The sequence below is a fragment of the Agelaius phoeniceus genome, chromosome 2, assembly GCF_051311805.1.
Source record: "Agelaius phoeniceus isolate bAgePho1 chromosome 2, bAgePho1.hap1, whole genome shotgun sequence".
NCBI lineage: Eukaryota > Metazoa > Chordata > Aves > Passeriformes > Icteridae > Agelaius > Agelaius phoeniceus.
In genome coordinates, this window is record NC_135266.1 from 33,546,494 (window position 1) to 33,568,739 (window position 22,246).

The 22,246-nt window shown below is 37.1% G+C and overlaps 1 protein-coding gene across 3 annotated transcripts in view; it reads right to left on the reverse strand.

Annotated features, from left to right (window-relative positions):
- Positions 1-2,805: 2,805 nt before the first annotated feature.
- HERC2 (HECT and RLD domain containing E3 ubiquitin protein ligase 2) overlaps positions 2,806-22,246 on the reverse strand; it is a 104,376-nt gene continuing 84,935 nt past the window's right edge. For all 3 annotated transcript variants that reach the window (XM_054654364.2, XM_054654362.2, XM_054654363.2), the window contains exons 79-93: positions 21,073-21,287; positions 20,629-20,806; positions 19,644-19,805; positions 18,445-18,536; positions 17,437-17,576; positions 16,239-16,426; positions 15,393-15,590; positions 13,664-13,747; positions 9,314-9,455; positions 8,342-8,536; positions 8,132-8,244; positions 7,060-7,250; positions 5,207-5,312; positions 4,454-4,666; positions 2,806-3,808 (exon numbers count right to left, since the gene is read on the reverse strand). In XM_054654364.2, the coding sequence (XP_054510339.2) occupies positions 3,536-3,808; positions 4,454-4,666; positions 5,207-5,312; positions 7,060-7,250; positions 8,132-8,244; positions 8,342-8,536; positions 9,314-9,455; positions 13,664-13,747; positions 15,393-15,590; positions 16,239-16,426; positions 17,437-17,576; positions 18,445-18,536; positions 19,644-19,805; positions 20,629-20,806; positions 21,073-21,287 (2,490 nt within the window). In that variant the 3' untranslated portion in view covers positions 2,806-3,535. The remainder of the gene's footprint in view (positions 3,809-4,453; positions 4,667-5,206; positions 5,313-7,059; positions 7,251-8,131; positions 8,245-8,341; positions 8,537-9,313; positions 9,456-13,663; positions 13,748-15,392; positions 15,591-16,238; positions 16,427-17,436; positions 17,577-18,444; positions 18,537-19,643; positions 19,806-20,628; positions 20,807-21,072; positions 21,288-22,246) is intronic.

The following is a 22,246-nucleotide window of genomic DNA, read 5'->3' on the forward strand; positions in this document are numbered from 1 at the left end:
TAGGCTAGAGGAAAAGGGGATGAATACCCACTGAGAACTACAAGGGCATTGTCAAGGTTTGCAGAGATGCAGTTAGAAAAACAAAAGTTCAGCTTGAATTGAAATTGGCCAGAGATGCAAAAATAAAGAAAAACACAAAAAAGGTTTCTTCAGGTAGGTAAACAACCAGTAAAAACAGAAGGAAAACATGGACTTGCTGTGCAACAGGAAAGGTGAATTAGTCACCAGCAATGCTTAAAAGGCAGAAGTTCTCAACACTTCTTCACCTTGGTCTTTACCAGCACTGTTAGGCCTCTGGCCTTTGGAACAAAAATCCAGGTTGATGCAAACATAGGCTCACCATCAGTGAAGGAGTTGGTGTGTGAACTGCTGCAGGAGCTCAACCCCTACAAATTGATGGGCCTTGACATTATCCACCTGAGAGTGTTTTAGAGAGCTGGCTGAAATAATTTTTGACTTTCCACAACCTTGGAGAACTGTGGAGATCAGGGGATATCCCGGAAGGCAGCAAGAAGGCTAATGTGACTCCCATCTAAAATAAGGTCTAAAAGGGTGATCCAGGAAGTTACAGGCTCATCAGTCTTACTTAAGTCCCCAGGGAAATTATGGAACAAATCCTCTTGGGGTACTATCACAAGTCAGATGAAGCTCATGACTGGGAAAAGCAAGCAGGGATTCATGAAGGATAAACCACGCTTGGCAAACCTGCTCACCTTTTACAACACATTCACTGGCTTGGTTGGTGTGTGGCACATGGTGGACATTGCCTACTCAATATGAATGAATGAACAGTGTGCTGCTGCAGCAAAGAAACCCAACCAGATACTGGGTTACATCAACATGGAATCACCAGCACTGATAAAAGTAGTCTTTATCCCACTTGGCACTTATGAGGCCACCCCTGGAACACTGTACTGTTTTAGTTCCTACTGTGCAAAAAGATGCATACAGGCTGCAGAGGATCCAGAGAAGGACCACAAAGAGGACCAGAGGATTGGAAGGCCTGTCATGTGAGGAAAGGCTGTAAGAACTGGGTTTGTTCAGCCTTGAGACCTTATCAACATGTTTCAGTACATAAAGGGTGCTTACAAAGATAGAGACTCCTTTTTTACAAGGAGTGACATGGAAAAGGGGTAATGGTACAAATTATTCTTGAGGAGATTATTAGAAGAGAAAAAAATTTCACAGCATAATCTCACCAGGGAGGTGGCAGATTTCCCCAGCATGGACACATTTAAGATTCAGCTGGACAGAATGCTGAACTGTCTTGTCTAAATTGTGGTTTTGCCTATAAAGGTTGGAACAGATGACTCTTGAGGCCCCTTCCAACCTGATAATCTATGAAATACTGTAAGTCAGGCCACAGGTCACAAGCATCACAGTGTAAAAGTTGCCTGCCACTCTTCTGTTATGATGGGAAAGCAAAAAAGAAGACCTAAGAAACTTCTTTTACAGTTCAATGCAACAGTATGCAACAATACAATATTTAATGCAACAATGCATACAGATTTCTTTCCTTAAGCATGCTTCCTTTTTGCTTTTCTTGGATAGAAAACTCTGACATTGTTTTTCTTTCCTACAAGCAAGTTATAAACTCCATGTTACAGTAGTCCATATGCTTCTGAAACGGGGCTTGAAATTTAAGAATGGCAATTGAACTTGGTCAAAGATCTTGTACTGAGATTTGGGCATGACTCATTCATCCCCTCTCCTGAAAAGCCGACTACAGAATCTCTTTGATTGGGCTGGATGCCTACAGGGCTCTGGTTTTAGCCTGATGAGGGGCAGCAGACAACCACATGAGCACTTCTGTACTACTTCTTCACTCCTTACCCTCAGAAGAAATTAAATTCAGCAGCTAAGATAAAAGAGATTTAAGATTTTTGAGTTTTGCATCTTAGAGAGCATTTTTCAGCAGCAGACAGAGAAAATTTGGAGGACCAAGCACAGGCCTGAGTTCTGGAACCTCTGATGAGACAGATCAGGAAAGGGGCATTGCAAGAGATCTTTAGCACTAAACAGAGGACTCTAAAGGTAACATATTTTAAACCACTGACATCTGACTACCAGTAGTTTCACCACTATACTGAAATATCAAGTCTGTCTCATGAAAACCTAGTTCATGATCACAGGTAATATTTAATCTAGTTGGAACAGAAGTCAAATGCACTCACTAAAAAATAATGAATCCACTCATAATTGTAAAATGTTAAATTGTAAAATGTTGAATACTCACATATACCTATCCTAATAATTACAGAAGCAATGGTATGACATCACCTACTAACAGATTTTAAAGTAACATATTAGTGCTTTGGCACATTAATCTTATTCTATTTTGAAAAACTAGTGCATAAACTGTGTGGTCAGGAATGGGTCATGATCTATGTGTCCTGTTCCAAGGTGTCATGACCAGGCCTTGAAAGGTAACTAAAATTTCTCAGTGATCCGATGTTACATGAGTATCATCAGACTCTTCTCCTCATGTTCAGGTACTTCATGACCCCTCTCCCTTACACTTCCTCAATTTTCTTTCCCCAAGTGTCCAAGAATAAATTCACCATTACTGACAACAGCGTCCTTGGGAACAACTGCATAAACAAGGCATACCTAATCACTACAATTATCATGTTATCTGGACTTGCTCAAGTTTACTGTAGCTCACAAAATCTCTCTGGCAATGCACCTACTATAGGTGGAGCAGTGTGGTCAAAGGCTGTGCATTGCAGAAACATTTCTTAGCAGAGCTGTTTCAATGTTCATCCCATGTCCGAGCTGCATTACCATAAAAAAAACACATCCTGGTTCTTAATGTGGCAGAACTTTTATTTAGAGGGAAATTATAACTTTTGCATTTACATGGCACCAATTATATACAGTACACTTTCCATGATAAGAATTATGATGCTGTTCACAGAAAGGTATCAAATTTGAGATAAATAATGCATAAGCTAAAATATACAAACCAGGGGTGGAGGTGAAACTATTGGCCATTTTTAATTATCTATAGAAGAATTTCAAGGAATAATGTTTATTCAATGTTCAAAAACTTTTAACAAACTTCTAGTAAAGTTAATTGAAATATTTATAATACTATTCCGTTGTTACACAGTATTTCCAATATACAATCAAGAAGATGCACAGAACACAACACTTAATATGAAAAAACCTATTGCACCCACAATTTAAAGGTTTCACTGCCTTTTGGATGCTGCACTACCATATTTATATAAACATTTACAACACTTCAGTAAACACAAAGGTTCTAAATGTAGTGCAGCATTATGGGGGGCCATTTTCAGCTCTTAAAATAAATGTTAAATGCCCATATACTGTGCCATTTATTTTAAGCTGATGGATTAAGCTGTAATCCTTAAGTCCTACTGTGAGTAGCAAACACACTTTCCCCACGCTCAGAAGATTACCATCCCTCTGACTATACAGTCTCTACTCTGAAACCTAAACTGTCCTTGGCTTCATTGTCATTTTGGCATTTTGCCTCAGTGCTTTTAACAACTATTCCTTATATTACTTTTCAATGGCCTGTTAAGTAGTCCTGTGTAGAATCTGAAGCAAAAGAATCTGCATCTTCATTATCAGAGTCGTCACTGCTGTCGTCGGCCGCCGGCTCCCCCGTCAGCGCAATGCGGGCGTAGTCATCCGTGTCTATGGACTTGCAGAAGTGGATGGCATACTTCAGCTTCTCCTCCAGGACCTGCTTACAGGAATACCTGGGCAGCTTCAGGAGAAAGAAGCACGTGTATGACTCAGGAAGGAAGTGGTCTGGAGGATTGTATTTATCCAATACCTGTTAATAAAAAAAAAAAGAAGAAAAAAAAGCACTGTATTTTTGATTTTTTGTTCACTGTCCAAAACACAAATAAGTACTGAAATAATAACTGCAATTTTTTTTTTTAGCACCTTGTGGTATTTTTTGATTCTGATGCTGAAGTTTCTTAAAAGAACCATGAAGAGGCCAAATCCATTTTCCCTCCACTAAATCAATAAATAAAACCAGACATTTATGAGCTGCTTTGATTATGAATATGGGGTTGGGAGCAATCTAAAAAAGACCCTATTACTTCAGACAGTATCAAAAATGATTTGAAGATTGTGTGGTCTTAATTTAGCTGAAATTATTAACTGAACTGAATGAAATGCTAAATAAATGCCAGGAAAAACAGCTGCCTGACAGTGGAAAACTATCAAAATTCACAGAAACAAATGGCTGGGAAATTAAAGGAATATCCACTTGTCCAAGTCAAGAGAGAAGAAATAGTTCTATACATTATATAACTGTCACAGCCATTATTCAACTGTTGCACTGTTGAATCTACAATATAAAGCTGCAGAACAGTTTAATGAAATCAGGCCTTTGTTATGTCATGCTGCTACTTGTCCACTACCAGCTTTTTAACTTCCCCATCCCACACAACAACAATACCTGAATTACCTGAATAACAAAGTCCCTCCCCCTGAAGTCTGCAATAGTCCTGGGCAGCCTTGTTCTGCCCCACACAAAACGCAGGAAGAGCGATCGCTCCGTGTTGGAGAAGGACTCCATCACTTCCCAGAACCACTGTATCAGGGAAGCTGTTGGTTCAATGCCTTTGTAGGTTGCTACAGATTTCAGGAGATGAAGTGGGATATCTGGGCTTCCACATACCTGAAAAATAAAATACAGTGATAGGCTACACAAGTCCAATCAAATCAATTACAGCTGATTTGTTCCCTCCCTTCCTTTGAAATATTTAATCAGCTTTTACACTGACAAACTGAGCATTCAGATCTTTGAGATGCCATGCATAGTCTCCTAGTACAAAAATATTAAATATACATCTTCCCATCAGGCAACAGTAATGAACTTTTTTCATACTCCTGAATTTAGGAAAAGTATCTCCAATTTACTTTCTAGATCACTGGAATGAGATCACTGGCATGTGAGGTTTTTTTGGTTTTGCATGTTTGTTTCTTCCTGAAATAATTATAATGAATTACTACATCACTGGTTAGCTATGTCAAGATAATTTTACTAGCACCAAGAGGGCAATTAAACATTTTCTGGTCTTCCCTTGAACTGATATTTTCAACCACACAGCAATCATTGTAAACACCATGTAATGTGGGTTTAATATTAGTAAAGCACATGAATGAATAATCTCACTCCAAGTTAATCTGTCAGAAGTAACAAAGCAGAAATTGATACCATAGTTTCCAGTTCATATCCTGTAAAGAGTGAAAGTAGAGGAACTGGAACAACACGGGCCATCCCCTCACGAACTGCTGCAACTTGCTCATCAAACTCATGAAGCCTGTAAGGAAACATTTTCAGAGTTTCTGAGAATGAATTTCTAGCAATTATTAATAGCAATTACTTTACTGTGTTATCAAAGCAACTTAAACCATTCTCCTCAAATGTCCAGCTATGTACCAAAGAACATTAACATTTTTTACAAGATACTTGATTTACTACACCAATTCCTATTGCACAGCAAGCTCAATATGGAGGAGATATCTCCCAGTGTTTTAGATATTTTATTTCCAGTATTTTTCATGTGCTATGCTTGGCAAAAACAAAACAATATCCCATTTGGAAACAATATGCTCTTGGAAAAAGAGTGGCTGTATCTTGAAACTCTAACTTCAAACATTCTAAGCACTGGACAGATGTTATGGTATAAAAACAAAAAAGGGTCTGAACTAAAATAGGATGTCTGAGGGGACAGTAGGTTTTTTTATTTCAAGACAGGCACAGACAAGTAACATTTTGCTACTTCTCATGCCACACATGATTTGTGTTTGGCTTATTTTTTTTCCCCTGTCAAATAATTTCTGAGATGTTTTACAGAGCCCTCCAGAGCAGAGACATCTCTTTCAAGTGTTGTCCTCAGGCTAGTCATCATCAAAATAAACAAAGATGTCCGGACAAGTTTGGTCTTTTGCATCCACTTTTCAACATGGATTCTATTCAGCTGCTAGTTTTCCCTCTCAAGGGCTTCATAGAGTTAAAAAACTTGATACTTAACTTTTAAATGTTTCTCCAAAAGGTCTTTTAAGTGTAAAATGCTTTAGAAATGCTTGTGTCCTCTGAGGACAGCCAGAACTGGCAAGAGAGCAAAGACATTTCTTCAAAGGAATATCAGCTCCAAATGAAACCTCTCTCTTTTCTGTCAGAAACTGGTCTAAGTATTGGTTCCTAACCACTTACAGTGGGAAAAAAGGAACAACTAAGGCTGTAATTCGTAATTGCTGGCAGACACTGTAACTATGAACTAATAAGCAAGCATACAAGACTGTGATGATACAGTCTTGCTCAAGCACTCTCTAAAGAAGAGGAATATGGTGGATTGAATAAAACAAGCCTGAACCAATTTCTTATCTGAATTACCTAAATTTACATATTTCAGTAGACAATAAGCATCTTGTCTCTCTGCTTCAGAGACAAGATGCTTATGATTGTTTCTGAGATGCACTCATCTAGATAAGCTACCTGGCCACATAAGCAACCAAAGGCCAGTCTTCTCAAACACTGAGCACCCCACTGATCTCTGTGGGGTGCTCAGCTTGTGGCACCCAGGGGTGTGCATCAGTGTCCTACCCAAGGAATGAACATTTTGGTTTGTACATTCCAGTTTGGAGTAAGAATTCAGCTGATACTGCCCTTGACTGCAGTTGATGATATGAAAAGGTATGAATGCAGCAGTACTAGATCTAAGCTCTCCTCACAAGGAGCTTACTGATCAAGCCAATTACTTAGCCCACAGGAAGAATTAGACACCTGGGACATTACTCCACCATTAAAATTGGCTGCCAAAAACTGCTTAGTCAGGACAAATCTAGAGGCACACCTGCTTGTTTATTTTGCTTCCAAAAAATTAGGTTTAAGAGTCTTCTCCTTGGATAAAATAGGTGAAATCAAAAAATCAACACTGTAATCACATGAAAATATTAATTACTTGTATATAACAGGCTAAAGTAGCATTGTTTAAAAGCTGATATACATTTTTTAAAATAAAATGCATATTCATATCAGTAATTTTAATGATTTATTCAACAAACCTGTAGTTTATTGCCAGCCTCACATATTCCGCTCTGTTATCCAGTGTAATATGGGTATACTTGGAACTCAACTGAATATCCTGACCACTTGCATTAGGCACAGTGAATGGGAGGCTCATAGCTTCAAATTCTTCTGAAGTAGCTTCATTGTCTCGAATGTACATAAGCCCAGGAATAAAATCTTTGTCAACCTTTGAAAGTAAGAAACCCGAGTTAAAGCCAGTTTACTAGCACCATATAACAGCATCTCTTGCATACCAAAAGCAGTGCATCATGTGTCACTTACCAAAAGCTCTGACCAATGTATGACCACAATTCATTTAGCTTGAATTCAAAGCCATAAAATAGCCTAGTACTTTACAAAAAGCTTCATTATGTTGGATGTGGGAGAGTGCACATATTCTAGATATCAATCTTTTTGGAGGGCATTTGCCAAGAAACTGTATCATATAAGAAAATGGATTTAAAGCTTAAAAGCATAATCATCCCTACCAGCACTGGATTTGGTACAAAAGGAATCCCCTCAATGACAAGTAAATGACTCAATGCTTTTATAGAAGTACATTTCTACGTGACAGTATTTGAGAAGGAAATTTTCTTCGTAATGAAGACCTAAGTCTGATTCCACATTTACTGAGCTCAGTAAACAGAAACTGAAAGCTTGTGAAATTCAGTATGTGAGCACAAACTAGTAAAAGATTGAACTCACTTTCTTTTACTTCAAATCAGTTATTGCATCTGGGTACAACAGACAATAACAGCTACAGAAAGGTCTACTGGGAAATATGAATTTAACCACAAAGATTACACTCAAAGATTGTCTAGTCAAACCCATAGGAAGATTTGAGAATGCTCTAGAATTCAAACAGATTATTTAAGTACTCTTGAACAACTTAATTTACAGTTTTAATAGTCAGTACAAATCACCCCTGTATATTGGCTCAAAATATAAAAGGCCAGTCAAAATACAAGGACATAAAAACCACGGAAACCAATCACTTGAGAAATTCATGCCAGAGCCTGCTTGTCTTCTCTAAGTTATATCCTACCCAGGATATAATTTCCTTCTCACCTCACTGAGATCAGCAATTGTTAGGTTCATTCCTGCAAGCTGTTTCCACACTGGCTCAGCCAGGTTCAGGCTCAGAGGGCTGCCAGTCCGGATAGCAATGCCCAGAAGTACACCTGAAAGTTTAAACACAGTCCATTGCTTTTGTTAGATTCCCAATATTCTGACTACACATACAGCACACAGAATGCCACAAAGTTGCTAAGAAATTACCAAGAAAGCGAAACATGTTCATATGCAGGAGTGACTTGGCAGCAGGATTTAACAGGAAACAATCTCTGTTTGCTCCAGATTCATCTCTTCCATTTGGTGTCACAATTAACAGAGGGGTCAGCCCATTCTGAAGTTCTTCACACATTTCTGCTATTGATTCACTATAACCTCCACCACAATCATCCACAGATTCACCTTGGAGAAGAAAAAAGACTCAAAATTAAATATTCTTTCAAAAATAACTGAAACAAACTCTATTTCCTCTCTGGGGATAATTGAGTAAACAAAAGTTTACTAAAAGCTACACTGTTGTATCCCTTCATATGAAAACCCAGAAGTCTGGCTCCACATTTGGATGTTTCCAGTTCACTGCAAAATGTATCATTTAGATTATATGACATATCACAATGCCAAAAATACTGTTTTAACAGAGTGTAGAAAATATTTTGTGCCATATGCTAATCACAATAAAATACAACAGAAATAGAAAAGGAATAGTATTACTTTTTCATGAGTAGCATTTTAAAGTAGGTATGTTTTATTTAGCCCATACACAATAGATAGAATGGCTCTTCAATCTAAAATACTTTTTATTAAAAAGCTCAGAGTGATGGGTGAATTGTAAAAACTACCCTACCAGTAAAAATAGCTAGCCAGGATTATTTGCCAATTCAGACAGCTGAAAAATTAGGTTTATGTTTTGCAGAATGTTTGTTGTAAGCAGAAGAGCTGCCCAAGAACCTGGAGAGAATTACAGACACGCTTCCATTAATCTTGAGGGGTTTTATAAAATTATTTTTGAAAGGTTTTTTACTTCCCAGTATTTTAAACACCTTCCTCTGCCCACACACATACACTGTTTTTCTGGATCTCTTTCTTCCTTCCATCAGGTTCTCCAAAAGAGTAAATCCCAAGAAAATTGTAAAGTTAAGTCCAAACTAGGAAGGGGTGGAGTGCTGAGAATTTTCTTACCAACAAACTTGACTTTCCAAACACGATGAGGAAGCAGAAGGCTATCAGGGCTAAAGGAGCTCATTTTAGCACACATCTGTCCAAACACTGACTTTGTACCATCAGGTCCAGCCAGTCCTCCTTTACTCCTGGAACGTTTTACCTATTGAGTAAGCACATTATAAAAGCCACTGTAAGACATATTTCAGCTGGCATCACTGTGCAGATAAATAAGGAATTTTCAGTTCCCCCAGCCACCAACACCTTATCTTGAATTTCCAAGCATTCTTTGTTCATCTGTCAGTAATCAGCGCTATATCTGTTCAGCTTTAAAGGAAAAAGAAAATGGAAATGGAAAAAGACAGAGGGATAGCAAAGATGAAGTCTGATGATAAAGACATCTCTCGTTTCTAAAGAAACAGCTCATTACTTGGCTAATTAAGTTTTTCTGATTTCAGTCCATTTAGTTAATTCATCCTATCTCTACTCATAGATTCAACTGACAAATCTGGTAAGTTTTTCACTCATGAGACAGATTAGAGAGTGGGTTGTTGGCCAGAAAACTGAATAGTATTTCATTAATAGTAATTCATTAATAGTAACAGCTAAATATGCATCTATGATACTTACTAGGAGCCTCTAAAAGAGAGTGAATACTACTAAAATACATCTGTATATAGATACACAAATAATGTTTTCTTACAGAAAAAGTTTATTTTAATATTTGATGGAGATGCCTAAGACAGGCACGAAAGTAAATTCCCATGGATTTTGCTGCAAGAGATGCACAGAGAGGGTAAGAATACAAAAAGTATTTCACAAGTATAGAGAGGAAAGAAATGGAAAGTGAACAGAGAGCTGAAGAAACACATGGCTTTTTTTTTTTTTCACCGCTTGGTGTTCTGCAATTTATCTTCTCAACCTGTTCTGACTGCAAATGGACTCTTACATGCACACAGATCACCAGTATCTGTGAGACCACTCATTCTGAAACAGCTGAAACTTATCCCACTATATTAAGCTGCAGTGCATCTCAAAATCCAGTTGTTCTCATGCTGTGTATTTCTGATGGCTCTGGATGAAACAACCACCTGATTTCTTTCAGGTTTTAGTGAAAGGCTGATACACCCAGATCCTCCTCATGTGTAAGATGCTCTCTTATCAACACAAGCTGGTTTAAATCCAATGGATTTCTGTGAAATTTGTATGCCCAAGAAGTTTTAAATTGAGAAACTTTTTATTAATCTTAAGCAGCTTGAAAAATACTGGCCATCCTATGAGACTCTCTTCAACCCAGAAGAATTCTCTCCCAAAAGCTGGGAGAAATCTAGTACACAAAGCCATGCATTCAGACACTAACAAAAAAGGTTTACAAAAAGATGACAGTTTCTGAGTTGGAATCAGCTAAGGAAGAGGAATATATTTTAAGACAGATCTATGAAAGGAAATGAAATTCAAAGATGTCACAAAATCAGCAGAAGAGGTAGAGAAGTATCACTGTAATAATTTTAAAAGTACACAGTTCTCACATGTACATTGAGTTCCATTTTTCTATGCTCAAACTTAAATGCTACAGAATAAATGACAGTATAAAAACATGAAGAGTACAGAAAAGACTATTCTACACACATAGATAAAAAAAAAACCTTAGTCTGATCAGTGTAAGAAAATTAAGGCTGTCATGAAATGAATGTTCTTTAAAGGGACATTTGATGAGGGAGGAGACAATAACCAGGAAGGAAGGAGGTTATTTAATTTGAAAAAGAACAAATCATTAATTCATTCATATGCTGTGCCTACTTTAAGATCAGACCATTTCTACTTATCCTGTTAGTGAGATTCCTATAACCCACATTGCATAAGAAGTCCTTGTAAGGAGGAAGAAACTAAAAGTGGTACTTCATATAGCCATACATATCACATTCCTCCCTTCAGAGTAAAGAACATTAAACCAGGAGATTCTTTGCCATATTACATTTATGAAAGTCGACATTCTCCTTAATAACTGACATCTGCATCCTTTTGAAAAGGAAGAAATTCCTTTCCACTGCTGTGCAAAGATGTGTTTTAACACAGATTTATGAAAGTATTTGCTTAGAGGCCAAAACACACTGTCCAATTGACACTGCATGAACTACACCATAACTTAAACACTAGGAAAATCTGATCTGCAAGTAAGAGGGTCAGTAAGTAAACCTGAGCACTGCAAGCCTGTCTAGTCATTTCACTGTTAGTTCACTGCTGGCTTAGTTTTTGACCATTTATACTACATCTTTCCAGAACAGGGCTCAGGTGCTGTTTTGAAACATTTTACTTAATGACTATTCCCAAAATGTAGTATGGATGAAATTTGGTTTCTTCTGCCCTTTGCAGTCCTCCAACAGCATCCCAAACTGCTTCTGTGCATCCAAGCTTGCCTTCATGCTACAGCTCAAAGCATAAAATATCTACACTCCATTTTATGCTATAGAAACACCAGGGTGGCACACAGTTGAGTTACAGAAGAGCCACCACATTGTTTCTCACATACCCTGAGCAGAAAAACCACAGAAAACCACCATGTCCCATCATTACAAGGCTCCCAGAAAAGACCCAGGGCCAAGATGTAAGGTGAATGTGATCTACCCTGAAGGAATCTGGTCCCTGTAACCCTGGACCCCAGGATAAAGGGAGTGTTGCTTTGCTTGGGTTTACACTGCAGTTATGCTCAGTTCTGCTACTTCCAAAGAAACCACTAAACAGCAAGGGACACTGGGGAAGTATTGTAAAAGACAAGTCAATACCTGGAAAACAAGTTTAAATTAAAAACTCATCTGTTTTTTTTTTTACACCAAGGAAGATGAAGTGAATTGACTGCACCACATGATCTATAAACTGCAAGAAGAGTCTTCTGAAAGCCAAGGGGTCTTAAAGCCCAGCTGCACTTTAACTTACAACTGCAAGGAAGAGTTAACACTGACATTTAGCTTTTCTGAGACTACATAAAGCAGCCTTGAACCTTCAATTAAAGGATCAAACAGTTTCAGAATCCACATTTTCATTCTGAGCAAAACCTGACTCGAGAAATTGTAAGCCATATTTGGTACAGTGTAATCAGGGCATATTATGAATATGACCTTTTTTAGTCTTCACTTGACTACACTGGCAGAGTTAGTTACAGCAATATTTTATTTCACCTAGAAGCTATGAAGAAGGGAAGCTGCCAATGCTTTCCTAGGGTTCAAGACAGATTTAAATAATAAACTGAAATACAAGGGAAAGCCCGTCTCAATTAACAAAGGAGGACACTAGGGAACTATCCCAAAACCTACTCATCACTAGTTTCCTGCTTAAAATACCAGCAATATTTATTGGATTTTCTGAATTCACAAACTTATAAAGTAATTTCAAAAATCTCTGCTACTCTCTTCAAGCTCCCAAATAATACAGTTGGACTCAATAAGTAAAAGCTTAGTGATTCTAAGATTCTAATAAACTAGAACAACACAGTCACAGAACATTAGCACAAGAAATTTAACATGTCCACAGAAAATTGTAAAGCGGTAGAAACAGGGTCCAGCCAAAACAGGATGTATTTCTGTTCACAAACAGAAAATAACAAGTTTAAATTTTCACATTTTCTCCATTCTAACCTCACAAATGGTAATGGTTTTGCATATTAAGGGAAAAAGAAAGAAAAAAAACCCACCACAACAGGAAAGAAATGCATGCAGACTCTAAGATCAGGCTGCAATCTATTTAAATGAAAACAATGTTTTACTATTCTGTGTTACAGAAGTATCTATGGAAAAAAGGCATATCTGGCCTAAGGAACAACATTACATTTTCTAACATCAATGATAAAGAAAAAAGCCTTTTTGTATCAAAGACTTATGCAATCAATATGACTACATGTGATGACCACCAAAGGACAAGTTTAATTATATTCAAGAGCTTTCTTTCCTTGCCTTTTTTTTTTCTTACCCTTCATTTTTTTTCTCTTTTTTTACCCTTCATTCAGCTGAGCATTTGGAAAGATAAGAAAAGCATCAGAATCACTACTCTCCTAAACTATGTAATGTAGTGAGCTCTGAAATGCAGTCCTTTATCAAGCAGGACATACTTTGCTCCTTAAGAGTCTAAATCATTCACTTAACATTTCAACAAGTTGTCACCCTCTCCCCAAACAACTGCAGCATGGATAAAAACATACTGAAAAGAATATAAGCAGCCTTAAAACTGCAGTCACTTCTTTATTGCTTGATTCTCTGATAAAAAATCCAACTCTTTAGCATTCAGATACCAACCAGGTGAAACAAAGAAAAGGCTTTGACCAACACAGCACTTGGGCTAAACACACAGAGAGTGAATCAGAACTTCAGCTGAAGATACCTGTATCCTGTTGAGCTCCACAACTGGCCCATGCTGACGGTCCCTCACCATAGTAGCTTGGACAACTTTTCTGAAAGCTGCCTCCTAAAAAATAAAGAACCAGAAAATAGCAAAACTGAAGTCAAGTAAGAGCGCTGCACCTATTTTGCAGAATAACACACAGTTCAACACAGGAAATAAAAAAGCACCAGAATATGAAGGTGCAAGATGCAAGTCAATGATCATGTTATTTGTGCTAATCTGTATCACGTCTAAAACAGCAGGGATGCTAAAAAAGTAAAGAAATCCCATCTGTATCACTTTAAACCATGGCTTGAAAGGTTGCACTGCACCCAAATACAATTATTAAGCAACCAATGTATTGCTGAGTACAAGTATAAATTAGTTAATGCCAGAAAAATGTAGGTATATAGAGGCTAATTAACATAGAGAATAGCAATCAAAAAAGCCAAATATGAGATCATCTTGCTATGGAAAGCAATAAACAAACAACAAATATTTTTTTTTAAAAAAGCAAATTCAAGTATCTGAGCTTCCCACACTAAATATTTGGATATAATTTTGTAGTCAATTTCAAGCAAGATTAAGAAGATTTCAAAGTCTTTAGAATCTCTGAAGGTAAGCTTGATTTAAATGCCTAGATATGAATATGGCATCACAACCTCTGATGCCTCGTGAATGTTTCTGGTGCATTTATGCCTGATATCCCATTTTATCTTACATCTGAAGCTATTCTGCAGACTTGAAATCAGGTTCAATGTGCCTCCTGCACACACTTACATATAACATTATGTATGAAAGGACTTAGAATTAATAGCATTAACAAATAGAAGTCTCATGAACAGAACAGCAAGAATTTCCTTTCTAGTTCAGGTTTTGATGACTTCCCTTGGTCTGTGAAGTATGTACACAGCTTTGTTGTTCTACTACACAATTTTACTGGAGTTTAGAGAAAGAGACCCTGAGACAACAGATACTAAGTCTAGTTAGAAGCCATGTGTCTTATTTAAGGACACAGGACAGCACTGTGGGGGAAAACTTAATCAATTCTCTTTTCAAAGATATCTCCCAGTAGATTCTGTCTGTTTGTATAATGTTTTTTTTTTCAGTTAGATAAATTACTGTGACAGTGAGAAAATTCAGACCCAAATCTCATGATTTATGGCTTATCCTGTCTGAAGTTCTGAATAAGTGTTGCGGCTTTGAAGTATTTTAGCAGTTATCTACATTTTCTCATGACTGACTTGACTTAACTACTAAAACCCCCTTTCACTACCATTTGAAATTGAACTCCTAGGTATTCTATTTTCACTTTTAGCTCAGTCTAAAACAAGTTTGTATCTGCACAGAGCTTTGGTTTAACTAGTATACCACCTGAACTTGATAACTGAAATACAAACAGGTATGAATTGATCATTGCCAACTATCTTACATTTTTTCCAGGATATCACCCACTTAATACTCTAGAAGAATTCAGCTATACTCCAACTGAAGATTTACTGTGTAAAGTTATTTTCAAGATCAACACACAAAAGCACCATGATGAACTGAGAAAACACCGAAGAATAAACACAAAGAAAGAAGTTTGCATCATCAAATTGCAAATATCTGATACACAACTTACAGAACAAATTGAGCTATACAGCTCTTTTTTCTTCAGAAACAGCTTAAACAGCACTTCTCTGTTATGGTAACAAATCTCTCCCTTAGAAAGAGTTTGATACAATACCTTTCCCTGTGATATCAGTATTCCCCGTAATGTGTCAAACCCAACTGAGGGTCCTTGACCAGTTTCATCAAGTCTTCCTTCAAGATCAAACATTGGAATGCAAGGACAGAAGAGTTCTGAAATGTGATGCAGGAGCAGAAGCCTGTTTCTTAATGAAATGATGGGAATTTCCTGCAGATGATTGTACTCCATAGGAACCTATGATGAGGCAACGATATCCAAATGTTAATTATAATTATTATACACTTTATTGTACTCAACAGAACAACAATCTTTAGATTTGTAGGTTAACTTGTATTAGAAATTCAGATATTTGCTTATTCACACTGTCAAAACTTCATACATGGAGTTCAGTTGTTTATGAAAGAATACTAACAGTATCCATCTAAACCAAGTATTATATGATGGCTAGAATACAAATGCTGTTCCATATCTTACAATTTATCCATAAACAAATACATTTTACATCTTGTCATCAGTACTTCCAGGCATAGCTGACATACAGAATATTCAAAAAACAAGTCTTCTCAATATAAAGCAAGCAACGAAGAACTCCCTTGGAAGGCATAACATTTTCATAGCTGCAAGGCAGAACTAAATTCCTGCCAATTTTCCAACTGAGTTACTGTTCCACATTTAGATTAAAAACTGAATGAAGAGGCTTTTTCAGCTCAGAAAAATGGAATCCTTTGGAAGTAAAACGAAGTAAGTGGTTCAAACTTGAAGTCAAACTAAAGCACACTGAGCTTATACAAGGATTTGGAAAGGAAATACATCTACTGAAAGGTCAGCAATAAGCACACTAAGTATGTTTAAAATCCAAATTCAATAAGCCAAAAACAATACCTGTGTAGGCAGCTTGCCAGCATTAGCAGGTTTACTGGTTGACCAAGCCAAAGTATGTGCTGAGCCACAGGCTACTCTATTGATCTTTTTACCCTGAAGTGCTGCAACCAGGCGTGGTCTTTGGATGGCATTAGTTGTTCCATCTCCAAGCTGCCCTTCATCATTATCTCCCCATGTATACACTTCCCCTAAACCAATAAAAATAATTTATTATCCAGAGGCTAATATACAACCTTTTATCAATTATTTAACCAGATAAGGCCTTGGGCTGTAAACAACATTCTGTGACTGATGGCCATCCTGAAATCCACTATCTAGTGCAGATAAATCTTGATTGACACAGTCAGGTCCACAGTCTCTACAGAGGAGCTACATAAGATGCATTTCTTTCCTCACAGTTTGTGTAACAGAAAGGTTCTGGTCCAGAATAGGAGGAGATGGTAGACCACCATACTCTGGAACAGAACATCAGGAACAGCCTGTATTTGACAGTTTCATAGCAAAAGCAAAGCCAATATGAAAAAAAAAAAATTAAAAGGCTTAATATTTTGTGAAAGACAAAAATCCTATAAAAAGCTCCATTACTAGACAAGATACTAAAATAGGTGCTTGCTGTTGCGAGATAATTGGGAAACTTTAAAAGTAACAACCTCATTCCTGGGCATTTATTTTCTACAGCTATATTCATTACTCACATTCATTTTCAGCTTGTATATTTCACTAGCACCTATAAAACACTCAGTTATTGTGCAGAGTTGTTAATTGTAGGAGCGAATCTCCTACAAAGAAAATTCACAATCTAAATCTGCCATGCAAGAATCAATATTGTTTGTGCAGTGCTTCATTTGGTAAGCTAAACACTTCAACAAACCCACAGGACCCTGCAAAAAAAAGGCCAAGTCCATTCAATGCTACTGCTTGACCATTCTGCAATCACCTTCAGAGCTCTCTATTTTTCTTTGATCAGTGCTTATGCAACTTGAATTCTTTAATTTTCACTAATTTAGTTTTATGTGATCACTTTAATGTCATGCTGCCTGCTCAAGAAATATGGAGCATCTTCAAATACAAAATATGTCCATGCACACAGAATCAGCATTTTTAGCAAGGACAACCTACCAACAGTTGACTAAAAGATAAAGTTTTAATTTTTTCAAATTTAGTGCTAAGAACTAAGTAAATTATTGGATTTTTATACCATCTTCAGTGCAGCAAACACAGTGCAAAGACCCTGTAGCAATTGCAATGACTTTCTTTCCTTGCAGTCCCTGCACTTGGCGTGGTCTTCTAACGTGGTCATCAGATCCATGGCCTAAGCGATGGTAATCTCCCTTGCCCCTGCACAGAGAAGTAAACATTTAAAAACTGAGTTTTAACAGTGAAAAAAAACTAATGACAGGCTATGTCTCACATTTGACCCATAGATGTACTTATTAAGTCCAATACCAAAATATTCTCCAAACATTCAACATGAATAATCTCTACTTTGTATGGATGCGATTCTGCTGACTCAGTACAGATTCTTACAGCTCCAATACAATGTTCCTACTTAATCTGGGTAGTTCCTTTTATCACTTTTCCAGAGGGTGGTCTTTTTTTTTAACTCTTAAAGGAGTCAAGGAATAGGAGTATCTATCTGCAAAAACAGTGTATTTACTGATCTCAGAGACTGGAACTTCATACAGTTTAAAGATACCTAAATGTTACACAAACAAGGTAGCTGAGGGAAGTTGGGACAATATTTTGCTACGTCTTTTTAAACATTTCAGTCTAGCAGTTTAAACTACAAAATTTCGAATGGTGTAAGGAAGATTAAACAATGATTTCTAAAATCAAATTCTCAAACTACAGCCACAAGCTAGACACAGTTTTGATAATACATGAGAACACTATTTATGTTACCACTTTCTGCTGTGCATGACACTTCATGCTTATCTTACTGACCTCCTTGGAAGTTCTGCATCTTGCAGTGGTCAGTGTCTGGATTGACAACCCTGTGCTTACGTTTCCAAGAAAAAATACCTGGATTTTCATCCATGGCAGTAGAAAATGTTTCCCAGAGTGGGAGAATTTATTACTAATCAAGACTCAGGAACTCAAAAAATTCTTGAAAGAGAAGATCAAAACAGTGAAGCAAGTGTAATACTGATATCTGTTACAGATGAGGTGACTTCTAACACTATCAAAACAAATACAGAACACTCACCATGTATACACAGCTCCAGATTTGGTAAGGGCCACAGAAAATTGTGATCCACACTCTACTTTAACCACTCCAAGACCTGTAAGGGAATCAATCTAGAAAAATAATATCAAATGAAAATTCAATGAGTTTATTAAGGAGACTGTAGACTCAACTGTCTTAAGTAAAATATAACAAGCTACTGTATGTCTATATGTGTATTTAAAAATAAAAATGTTTATGTAGATGATTTAGAAGAATTCCACTCCTGTCACCTTTCTATCATTTACTGCGTAAGTACTGAAAGAAGCTCAAATTTCACAAACTGTTGAAAATTGGCTCTAGAATGTTTTGCCCACAGTTACTCTGCAATTGCCCACAGTAGAAATGATAAGGCTTTGTCTACTAGCATTCAATCATCCTTAGCTTGAAAGACATGGGTGTGATTCTGCTGACATAATAAAAATATTTCCATCTCCAGCAGACCCTTCCTATTTATTCTGTGTAGGACTTTATGCTGCTTTACCAGCAGTCCTATGGGACTGACTGATGAAACATAAACAAGCTATTTTTACTTTGTTACACCATGCTGGAAATATTTGGAAACAGAATGGGGATATCTGTATCCTAGTAGTTAAGTGTGATTCTCTATTTAGGAGCTAAAATCCACTGTGCACAAGTACACACAGCGACAGACACATTTCTCAAACACAAGCAACATTTACCTTCATAACAAATGCTGGCACTCAAATTTAATGGCTATGGGGATTTCATCCATAGCATGTGAAGAAATTCTAAGTCAACCATGTATTCACGGAAAGGGCTCAATATAAAGTAAGATTATTTTTCAATGAATTGATACTCCTTTCTGGACTGACCTTATGACTACTGTAAATTTATTAACACAAGGAAACATGAAGATTTCTAGGAAAAACCTAATGTTTTGACTGGAACCAAAATTTAAATTAGCAGTTTTTACACCAGCAATGCTTTCCAAAGAAAAACCTTCAAGTGCAACTTGGCAGTCAGTTAAAGTGCAACTTTAACAGTCAGCACAAAGCCTAAAGTCCTCTTACTATAGCCTACAAAGTTCATTCTTAACCACCAGAAGAATCCTGATGTTCCAGGATGGATGGAAGTTTGCACATATTGACAAATCTGTCTTCAGCATTCTCCACCAACATCATAGTTTCTAAAGCGATGAAAAAAGTACACAGAAATACCTTCATTGGTACTTTACAGCCATCACTGCCTCCTCTCCCAAGTTTTCCATAATCTCCATCACCCCAGGACCAGACTGTATCATCATCAGTGAGGCACAGTGTCTGTGCATCTCCACTGCCACAGGCTATATCAATCACACGGTAACCCTGGAGAGCTTCCACCTGCAATGAAATCACCCATTTTTGTTTGCCTTAAAATACTCAGGTATTTAGTTTCACAAAAGATGACAAACTCAGCTTAGAGAGGTGATGACTGGAACTACAAGTCAAACAGCACAGGAACAAGGAAATAAAGGCAACTCTAAGAGCTTTGCTCTTTTCAAACAGCAAAATGAAAACTACGTATTTTAAACACAGGATTTATTGTCTTTTAATTGGTGAACTAGTTGAATTTGTTTTTACCTCAATGTCAGGGAGAGCAATATAAAACACCTAAGGTTATCAAACACTGTATTCTGTTGAAATAGTTTCAGGCACTCTGGCCTTGTACTGAATACAGCATGTGAAAAAAAAATCTTATTTTCAAGTAATCTTTTACCAGTTTACAATTTTTGGGCACTTGCATCATAATCTGAATTTAGTCAACATCTTTTGAAATGATGCCACCTAGTGAAGAAGTATGGGATCTGGAATCACAAAGTAAAAGGTCAGTGACCCACACACATCACCTCCTTCCTATCCTTGCCACTACTTGAAACAGGTTCCAGGTGGCTCAATCCATCATTGAAAGCAGCATGAAACTTCACATATTTATTTAAATTCTTTAAGTTTCTAAAATTAATTCCTTGTAAGCTGTTTGGTGACCACTAGCAAAGTTTTGCAACTCCTCTTTCATTTTATCCTTTCAATCACAGCAGCTTGTTCATTTCTTACAAACACATGCCACTGTTCTGCCCTTTCATTCTTTATACTCAGAAATGCAAAAAGTTATAATCAGAAGATATTAACTGGGCTGAGACTGTTGAGTACTCCCAAGGTTTCTTACCAGTTTAGGTTTTAGCTGGTCCTCACTATCTCCATGGCCAAGGCGTCCATAGCGTCCCTTTCCCCATGTGAAAAGGTCTCCTGCAGCTGTAATGCAAGCGCTGTGCGCTCCCCCAGCAGCAATGTCAACCACTTCTATGCCTCTCAGAGACTCAATCACACGAGGGCGATCACAAGGGCTGAAAAGAAAACATCTGTCTGGACAAAACTTCTGGGATAGACCATTCACATTCACTAGTGTATGGAGAGTCCTCTCTTAAAATGAGAATGAGGATACCTAAAATCACTGAGTACCTGCTTTGCTCCAGTTTAATATCCTAAGGATTTATTTTTGACTAGAAAAAATCATTAATATACAGCAACTGTAAGTATCCATTAATCACTTTTTTAAAGCAAATTTTCAAGTTAATCACTTTTTTAAAGTAGATTTTCAAGTGTTACTTACCTTCGGTTTCCATGACCAAGTTTGCCATCCTCTGCTTCACCCCAGGAATAAACTTCTCCTTCAAAAGACAACGCCAAACAGTGCTTTCCTCCTGAGTTCACTGCAACTTTCTTTATGAACACGTGCTGAATGGATTCCAGTAAAGTTGGAGTAGAAACTGATTCTGTTCCTCCAATTCCAAGCCTTCCACCTGCTCCATATCCAGTGGCATAGAGCTTTAAAGTAAAGAAGAAAATTTAGTTTTGTTTGCCTCATGCAGAACATTCCCTAGAAATTAATTCTAGAGAAGAATTCTTAATGTATAGATGTCAGAATGCAGTTCGAGGAAAGTCTTAAAAAAACCCAGTTTCTTACAGGCTTCTCATTTTCTCTTTTGGAAAATAAGGAGATATTTTTTAATATTTCACAAAAAAATTTGGGAAAACATGGCTACATTCAAGTCAGTAAGAACTCCCACTGACTTAATGGATTTAGTGTGAAATACTAAAGTTTATTTTGTAGAACTATCCTTTGCTTGATAGCATTGCAAAATCATCTATTGCCTATAGCTCTCCTTCCATGCAGCACTATTCTAGTTTTCTTTCTTTCTTCTGTAGAGTATACACACCTAAACACAATTGCTTCTTTCCATTCCATAAATACAGTTTTATTTACTGGTTTTCACTCTTTTTGTCTCTCTGAAAATAACTTCTTTCAACAAAATGATATCAAGAAATGCCACTAATCTGCTCTTTACCCTTCTGTGAATTATTAACTAGGATGATACTGACCCCAAGGAATCATTACAGTACCTCACTAGATGAAGGTAACTGTTACACAAAGCTATAGCTAAAATTCTCTATCATGTCCTTAACAGCCACCATCTGTATAAAAAGAAAAAGCTTTTCAAATTCATGCATTGATTTTTTTTCTCCTACAACTTACACTAAACTTCTGCACTGAGATTCCTTTTCACCCAGGATTTCAGCACCAGGAAATTAGATCCTGCAATATCTAACTTACATTTAGCCAACTGTGAACAATCTCACATTACACCTCTCCCCCGTTAGAGAGAAATAATCAGTCCTGTCTTAGGGAACTCCATGAGCATGCTGCTTGTACCCAACTTTGTTTGACAAAATCTGATCACATATTTGAATTGAGAACTCAAATATGTTTCTTGTTTCAACCATTT